The sequence below is a fragment of the Eleutherodactylus coqui genome, chromosome 7 (assembly GCF_035609145.1).
Source record: "Eleutherodactylus coqui strain aEleCoq1 chromosome 7, aEleCoq1.hap1, whole genome shotgun sequence".
Classification (NCBI taxonomy): Eukaryota; Metazoa; Chordata; class Amphibia; order Anura; family Eleutherodactylidae; genus Eleutherodactylus; species Eleutherodactylus coqui.
The window spans coordinates 229,549,922-229,559,285 of record NC_089843.1 but is presented as its reverse complement, the minus strand read 5'-3'; the positions used below and the strand labels follow the sequence as shown (position 1 = coordinate 229,559,285).

The following is a 9,364-nucleotide window of genomic DNA, read 5'->3' as shown; positions in this document are numbered from 1 at the left end:
GACAAAAAAAATTTGCCAATTACGCGCCCTGCGTCGCGGCAGGGAGGGGCCAAAACAGGCACGTCACAGTGGGGAGGAGTAAAAAACTGGGGCGGGGTCGAACACGGCTTGATGCTTGTTCGAGTAACGAGCACCATCGAGTATGCTAATACTCGAAGAAGCATCAAGCTCGGCAGAGTATGTTCGCTCAACTGTATTGAGCACCCATTCTCTCTGGCATGCGGAACATATGCCAGCTTCTGTTGCAGCTGCCGTCAAAAGATGGCACATCAGAATCAAGCCCCTTAACAGCCATCGTGGGCAAAAGCATATGGGTGATTAAGGCCGGTTTTCACACGGCAGAGAAAATGGTGCAAGATTTATGCGTTTTGAGATGCACAAATATGAACCCCATTCTTTTGAACAGGGTCGTACATGAGAGATGGTTTCCTGCATTGGCATGGCGGAAAACACATTGCAGCATGTTCTATCTGGCTGCGTAGTCTTGCATCGCAGCCTCACTGCTTTCAATGGGGCCATCAGCAGCACTGTCCCCATTGAAAGTCATGGGAGGTCTTCACAATCCCCTGCTGTGGCTGTGCCAGCTCCCCGGAGTATCCCTGCATCCCTAAAGTGATAGGAGGCTGTGTTCACATGAGAATCCCTCGCATCCACGGGGATTTCACATGGATGGCGAGGGCGATATGGGGGCGTTTTGGGCCATTCCTGTGGGTTTTGTGTGCGTAAATATCCAGTGTATTTACGTAAAAACTGTGCGTAAGGCACCCTGCACGCGGGCGGGTTGGAATTGCAGAATCCGCAATGGGCACCCGATCTGCTGTTAGTTGCCCATAGGACAGCGTGAGCCTCTGCGGCTCCGTGCACACATGCCCATTCAATAAGTGGCAGCATGTTCCATTTTAGCGCGGATCCCGCACGGACGCTCCACTGATCTCCAGAGAAGCGGTCGATCCCCTATTACATTGCGGATTTGTCGGCAGATACTGCTCCGCTTGCTGGGAGGCACCATTGGGCTTGCGGTATTTTTTCCCTGCGCAGGTGATCCGCTGTGCTTCCACGTACCTCCGTGCGGAAAACGGTCGCATCCGCCATTGTCTGTTGGCATTTTAAATTAATTTCCCCGTGGCGGAAATCCTTCCGGGGGCCGCTGCACCAAAATAGGGCGCTGCGGGGTTTATGATGTGATCCAACAATGAGAAGAAAAAGAAATCCGCTCCAGTGGTGGAATCCACTGCGATCTGTCCGCTGCGCACTACACTGGTGGGAAGCAGCCCGCAGGCCCACAGGCGGCCGCCAACCATCGCCTCATGGCCTCCTGTGTACAGACGGTTACCACAAAGGCGGTGAGGGGACAGCAAACCGCCCCGGAGGTCCCCCGCCGTGAGGTAACCGGCCGCTGCCGCCTCATGTCCCGCTGTGTGCGGTAACCGGCCGCATACGGCTCCCCCACCGTGAGATAACCGGCTGCTGTCGCCTCGTGTCTCATTGTGTGTGAGGTAGCTGTCCCGGAGGTCCCCCGCCATGAGATAACCGGCCGCTGCCGCCTCATGTCCCGCTGTGTGAGGGAACCGTCCGCATCACTACAGGGACCGCTACTTTCCCGCCTCCATCCAACGGGGCAGAGGAGCCCTGCCGGCACCGACAGGGTTAGTGCAGAGCCCCGCCCACCCGTGACGCCACGGCCCCAGCTTCCTGCCGTTGTAGCCCCTCGTAAGCGGACCGGCGGGCTCCGGGCGCCTCACAACAACGGGCGGAGAGACGATGGAGGAGATACGGAGCGCGGCGTGAGGGGCAGCAGCTCATGCGGAGCGCCGGTGGTCGCTGGCGGCCATGGAGGACTTGTACAGCCCAGCGGCTTCCCGTGTGTGATGGAGCCCCCCGTGATGTGAGCGCCTAGACAGCATGTCCGACCCGAGCTACTGGACGGCGTTCCACGGCTGCAAGGGGCACCTGGCCAAGGGGGCGCTGCTGCAGCGCTCCAAGAGGTGAGTGTGCTGCGGTACAGAACCGCCTCAGAACCGCGCCGCACATAACGGAACCGCCTCAGAACCGCACGCAGCACACAACGGGAACCGCCTCAGATCCGCGCCGCACACAACGGGAACCGCCTCAGATCCGCGCCGCACACAACGGGAACCGCCTCAGATCCGCGCCGCACACAACGGGAACCGCCTCAGATCCGCGCCGCACGCAACGGGAACCGCTTCAGATCCGCGCCGCACACAACAGGAACCGCTTCAGATCCGCGCCGCACACAACGGGAACCGCCTCAGAACCGCGCCGCACACAACGGGAACCGCCTCAGAACCGCGCCGCACACAACGGGAACCGCCTCAGAACCGCGCCGCACACAACGGGAACCGCCTCAGAACCGCGCCGCACACAACGGGAACCGCCTCAGAACCGCGCCGCACACAACGGAACCGCCTCAGAACCGCGCCGCACACAATGGAACCGCCTCAGAACCGCGCCGCACACAACGGAACTGCCTCAGAACCGCGCCGCACACAACGGAACCGCCTCAGAACTGCACGCAGCACCGCACACAACAGGAACCGCCTCAGAACCGCGCCACACATAACGGAACCGCCTCAGAACCGCACGCAGCAGCTCACACAACGGAACTGCCTCAGAACCACGCCACACACAACGGAACCGCCTCAGAACCGCCCCACATACAACGGGAACCGCCTCAGAACCGCGCACAACGGGAACCGCCTCAGAACCGCGCACAACGGCAACCGCCTCAGAACCGTGCACAGTGGAACCGCCTCAGAACCGCGCCGCACACAACGGGAACTGCCTCAGAACCGCACGCAGCAGCGCACACAACGGGAACCGCCTCAGAACCGCACACAGCACCGCGCACAACGGAACCGCCTCAGAACCGCGCCGCACACAACGGGAACCGCCTCAGAACCGCACGCAGCAGCGCACACAACGGAACCGCCTCAGAACCGCGCCGCACATAATGGAACCGCCTTAGAACAGCACGCAGCACCGCGGCACACACAACGGGAACCGCCTCAGAACCGCGCCGCACGCAACGGGAACCGCCTCAGAACCGCACACAGCAGCGCACACAACGGAACCGCCTCAGAACCGCGCCGCACACAATGGAACCGCCTTAGAACAGCATGCAGCAGCGCGCACAATGGAACCGCCTTAGAACAGCACGCAGCAGCGCACAACAGAACCGCCTCAGAACCGCGCTGCACACAATGCAACCGCCTTAGAACAGCACGCAGCAGCGCACACAACGGAACCGCCTCAGAACCGCGCCGCACACAACGGAACCGCCTCAGAACCGCACGCAGCAGCGCACACAACGGAACCGCCTCAGAACCGCGCCGCACACAATGGAACAGCCTTAGAACAGCACGCAGCACCGCGGCGCACACAACGGAACCGCCTCAGAGCCGCACGCAGCCCTGCGGCGCACACAATGAAAACGCCGGTTATTATTACTCTGCCCTACACGTTACAGCCGCACGTCATCAAAACCACACTGGCGTCACGGGTCTTCAACAGACACCCGCACATGTATGTGTTCACGTAATGTCTGATCGCATGAAAAAATACGCAGCGTGACCTGTTGTGGTGACTATTACGTACCGCGTTGGGCTCCCAAAGAGAACGGGCCGTCGCGAATACCCTAAACGGGCCCTTCTACGTATCTCTTTGCGTGCGCAAATACAGTGTATTGTGCACACAAAGACCCACAGAAGCCGGCGACCTCCACGGGCGTGAGCCATTTTTCGGCCGCTCTCTCACGGATGTGTTTGCACTCTGTATTTGTATTGCGCCTTCCCTGATCGTCGTCCGTGGTAAAACGCTGGCATTGTAAGGCACGTATTTTTGTTCACATGGATACAAATTGCGGAATCCACAAGCGCCAGAAAAATGGCGTAAATACGCTTCAGATTTATGCGACTGAAATGCGCCCATGTGACCGAGCCCTTATGTGGGAGATAGGCCGACAGATACTGCTTCTATCAAGTGTTCAGCCGCTGGGTTTTCCGCGCTTTAGGCTGCGCTAACACGGGACGGAGTGATTACGGAATACGCCGTCCCTGAATTCCGCACAATAATCCCCATGGTAACCGCGGAATTACCGGCAGGATTCTATTTTCAATTACCGTGCAGATTGTAGTGCTGAATACTCCGCCCCGTGTGAAAGGTCCCAAATACGGCGGATTCTCCGCACATTTACGGTTCGAGCCGCGGGATACAATGTAAGACGTTCCATCCACATCCTCTGCGGGACTGACTTGTAGTGCAGGTTGCTTATCTTCGGGATGTCAGCTGACACTGCGGATCTTCAGTGCGGATTCCACTTCTTCTAATGAGGGGTGAAATCGGCACCTAAATATTCCCCGCTGCAGACAATACTTGCGCTCGTAGCCTCAGACCTTCCTGTATCGGCAGACCAGACGGTCGCTCCCCAGCTGACGGTAATAAGTTGGGTGCCAATAGTTTTATGAGGCTTTCTTGGATGTTGAGTGTTCCCGCTGCCATTGAGAGAGGTTATGTGTGATGGAAACGTCCGGTGTTTCAGCCTTACTAATCTCCCATGCCATTACATTTGTAGCTACAGGAAACATTTGGTGATGGAGGTGATTGCTGCTGAAGGAGGAGCTTCAGGTTATTAAACTCAAGGGTCCACTAAGGCCCAATGTCCACGGGCGGCGGGTTTGATTTGCGGAATCCGTGCGTGGTATCGGCAAATCAAGCCCCCCCATAGGGAAGCATGGGCGTCCGCAAATTAATTAAAGCATCTGTCCGGACCATCCGCAGTACAGATGTTCCGGCAGAAGAGAGGTCCACGCGGACGCTGCCCCCTGCCCACACAGTTATGCAGTGCCCTTGGCTGCGGGCAGCGTGGGATTCTGCTGCGGGCTCCTGCCTGCGGAATCAGATTCTCCACCCATGGACATGAGGCCTTAATTTTTCTCCCTGTACTATGAGCATTTACTCAGTGTGCCCAATGAAAGGCATTGCACTAACTGCGCGTTCGTTTATCCAAGTCACGCAATTATAGAAAAACTATCTGACCACATTTTACTATTAAGTAATGCGGAAAGCCAGGTAATTCCAACTGGGCATAATTTGAACTACTGATCTGAAGAGCTTATATTATTAAAGGGGCACTTACTTTTCAGACAACTTCTGCACATCTACTAGCTCATCAGTTCTAGAATAAACTTGCATTAAAAATGTTGCATCACCTCTCTTCATGTTTGAAGTGGCTGCCACTTGGGGTCTCCCTTCCAGCTTCTCTGCAATCCACGGTCTGCCATTAGATACAGAGCTTCTGTAAGATCAAGGACGTGGATGTTTTGTTAGCAATGGAGGGAGGGGCTATCTTCACAGGTGGCTCCCATGCACTCAGAGGCTGCAGGCTTACAGATCTACAGACACTATGATAATCTCGGTATTAGTTTACCTTGACGCCACTGAAATCTAGGGGTTTGACAGGAGGAACGCCCCTCTCACACCCCCAGCTCTCGATAGGGCCAAGGCTGCCAGGTCCTAGTAGGACACTGTGGATAGATGTGTGCGTGATGTGCAAAGTTGTTGTTACTCTTACATTATTAGCTGTAAATGATGGCATGTTACCGCTGTAACGTGGCAGCATTGAGATGTAGTAATGTAAGCCTAAGAAGAAAACGTACCCTCACCCTAAGGTCCCCCGCTGTCAGCAGCTGGACTGTAGCTCTGTGCCGGACGCTTCCCTGCTCACAGCTGCCGCGCTCATGCTGTGGTCTCTGGCGCCGGGACTGTCATCTCTGTGGATGCCACTCCCCTGCTGACACATGGCGACCTCACTGCTTCTTCGCCGCAGCTGGGAATGTGACATCCGTTCCCCTGCTCCCCCACTTACAGCTGCCGCTCTCTGCACTTCAGTTGCACCAACGGGAAAACCACATCCGCTTCAGTGGGTGGCGGGGGGAGTCCAGCTGCGTGTGCTCCTGCTGTTGCCGGCCGCCACTGGGAAAGCCACATCAGCTTCGGTGGGTCGCGGGGGGAGTCTGGCGGCAAGTGCTCCTGCTTTTGCCGGCCGCCACCGGGAAAGCCACATCACCTTCGGTGGGTCACAGGGGGAGTCTGGCGGCGTGTGCTCCTGCTGTTGGCGGCCACCAGATAGCACTGTTTCTCCCCCCGGGCCTGTAGGCTCGCTGCAGCCGGCGGTATATGCTGTTGTAGAGCGCCGGCAGCAGCGCAGAAACATCAGGTTCACGACGGTTTTGCCTCAAGCTGGGTTGCGCCTCGGTGCCCATGGGAGCTGTGGCTGTGCTTTTCAAGGAGCCCCCGCTGCATCCATTTTCCCACAACTTGAAGTGCCCTTCCAGGACCTATGTGCCAGCCTGGTGTTCAGCCAATCAGCTACAGAGGGTGTCAACCCCCTGTCAATCTTAACCCACCAGAACTTCCTGGTGGCGTCAAGATACACTAATACCGATAATCTCTGCCTCTCCTGCTGTGCCTCACTCAGGATGTGCAGATGGTTACTAGAAGAGCTTGGGATGACCTGGTGGCGGCATTCTGTATGTGTAAATATAAGTTGTGGTGTACAGTGAGGCTGTAGAGTGAAACTGCGTACCTACAGCCCCTCATTGACTAGAAACAAGGATAAGGCCTTGTTTCTTTGGTATCGTCATATTCCCTTGTTGTCACCAGACAGCTTGCTTCAATAGTTTACCCCTTTTTTTTTACTTTTCTAGCTTCCACCTACGATTAAAAACAAAAAAATCTTGACCCCTTGTCTGCTACAAACTAACAACTCATCTCTAATCTCCCTTCATCTCTAAATTCCTGAACTGCTTGGTCTATTCTCTGGGGTCAATCCCGCTCTTTGACACTTGCCTACATTGGCTGTGATCAGCAGTCAATCTGGTAATTCCTTAAATGCCCCAATCGAAGTTCAGGGGTCTTGAGCGCACGAGCTGTGGTACTTATGGCTTGTTTGGTCCCTTTTTATTGCGTGTTTTTTTTGTGTGTGTGTGAGAGGTGAAATGAACAAAATAAGCATTTTGGCTCTTTTTTTTTCCCCTACAGTTTTTGCAATGCAGTATAAATGTGTTCAAATTATTGAACAGGTCATTATGCTTACGATGATATGAAATATTCATTTCTTTCACTGTTTTTATACAAAGAGCGGGAAGTGCGCGAAAGTGGTATTTTTTACTATTTTTATTTCTTTTATGTTTTTTAACGTAGTAAAAAAAATTCCTGTAGGGGATTTGAACCAGAAAAGCTATGATCACTATAAGGCTAGGGTCACACAGGGCGGATTTGTTGCGGTTTTGCTGGGGTTTTTCCGTTGCGGTTTTGACGCAGAAGAACTGCTTCTGCGGCAAAACCGCTTCAAAGGTTAATTTGGGCTTGCGGATTTTGCTGCGGATTTTTGTGCGGAAAAATCCGCGAGCGTTTTTTTCCGCATCGCTTTTTTACTTTTTGTCGCGTATTTGGTGCAGTTTTGGCTGCGTCCATAGAGGTCTATGGACAAAAAAGCGCTGCGGAAACGACCAAAGAATGAACACGCTGCATCTTTTAAAACCGCGACGCAGTTGCATTTCCGCACTGCGGCTGTGCGAAAAAAATCCGTCCTGTGAGAACAGCTTTTTGGCAAATCTCATTTGTGCTGCATTGCACTGCAAACGCAGCGGTTTTGCCGCAGTGCGGATATGCAACGGCAGTCCGCGGCAAATCCGCCCTGTGTGACCCCAGCCTAAGGCTAGGGTCACACAGGGCGGATTTGTTGCGGTTTTGCTGCGTTTTTTCCGTTGCGGTTTTGACGCAGAAGAACTGCTTCTGCGGCAAAACCGCTTCAGAGGTTAATTTGTGCTTGCGGATTTTTGTGCGGATTTTCGTGCGGAAAAATACGCAAGCGTTTTTTTCCGCAGCGCTTTTTTACTTTTGTCGCGTATTTGTTGCGTATTTGTTGCGGTTTTGGCTGCGTTCATAGAGGTCTATGGACAAAAAAGCGCTGCGGAAACGACCAAAGAATGAACATGCTGCATCTTTTAAAACCGCGACGCAGTTGCATTTCCGCACTGCGGCTGTGCGGAAAAAATCCGTCCTGTGAGAACAGCTTTTTGGCAAATCTCATTTGTGCTGCATTGCACTGCAAACGCAGCGGTTTTGCCGCAGTGCGGATATGCAATGGCAGTCCGCGGCAAATCCGCCCTGTGTGACCCCAGCCTAAGGCTAGGGTCACACAGGGCGGATTTGTTGCGGTTTTGCTGCGTTTTTTCCGTTGCGGTTTTGACGCAGAAGAACTGCTTCTGCGGCAAAACCGCTTCAGAGGTTAATTTGTGCTTGCGGATTTTTGTGCGGATTTTCGTGCGGAAAAATACGCAAGCGTTTTTTTTTCCGCAGCGCTTTTTTACTTTTGTCGCGTATTTGTTGCGTATTTGTTGCGGTTTTGGCTGCGTTCATAGAGGTCTATGGACAAAAAAGCGCTGCGGAAACGACCAAAGAATGAACATGCTGCATCTTTTAAAACCGCGACGCAGTTGCATTTCCGCACTGCGGCTGTGCGGAAAAAATCCGTCCTGTGAGAACAGCTTTTTGGCAAATCTCATTTGTGCTGCATTGCACTGCAAACGCAGCGGTTTTGCCGCAGTGCGGATATGCAACGGCAATCCGCGGCAAAACCGCGGCAAATCCGCCCTGTGTGACCCCAGCCAAATAATGCATTGCAGTACTTCTGGCCAGGACGCCTTTGTCTGGCATCTGGTTGCATAAAATGAGACTAACGAGAAGCTGCTAAATTGTCATTCACCAGTCAGTCATTGGACGTATTTACACTGAACGAATATCATTGGAATTCGCAGGATCCAACAGTTTTGTTTTTTTTTTTTCTTTTTTTGTTACTTTTTAAAAAAAATTCTTTTGAACAATAATCATTTCATGTAAAAGGGCCCTTAGTTTTAAGGTCCACAAAGCTAGTGGTGCTGCTGAATCCTTCCATTACCTGTTGTAAGAGATGAGGTCTGGGTGTACATTCCTGAAGGCAAGATGACCTGGAAGAGTGTTGCTGTAGGTATCTAGTGGGGTCTAAGGCTTATTTTGTGACGTCTTCCCTGCTGATAGAGGCTGATAGGCCGCTGCACACAAGCTGTCCATTGCGAATTGCATTGGTCCGTCTTCAGTGGCGCAAGGAGCGCTGCCATTGGACAGTTGACAAATGGCAGAAAGTTCTAGGGAGTGAGGAATTGCGCTACTCCATCTTCACATCAAATGGACGTACATGTGTGTAGCGGATGCCTTTGCTTGATTGTGCCAATAATTAAGTATGGTGGAGGTTCCATCATGGTCTGGAGGTGTTTTACGTGACGGTCCATCAGTTATAATGGAA

The 9,364-nt window shown here is 53.5% G+C and overlaps 1 protein-coding gene across 4 annotated transcripts in view; it reads left to right on the top strand.

Moving 5' to 3' along the window:
- The first annotated feature begins 1,680 nt into the window (after nucleotides 1-1,680).
- Nucleotides 1,681-9,364, top strand: part of MAST3 (microtubule associated serine/threonine kinase 3) — a 79,225-nt gene continuing 71,541 nt past the window's right edge. For all 4 annotated transcript variants that reach the window (XM_066574539.1, XM_066574537.1, XM_066574538.1 and 1 more), the window contains exon 1: nucleotides 1,681-1,985. In XM_066574539.1, the coding sequence (XP_066430636.1) occupies nucleotides 1,903-1,985 (83 nt within the window). In that variant the 5' untranslated portion in view covers nucleotides 1,681-1,902. The remainder of the gene's footprint in view (nucleotides 1,986-9,364) is intronic.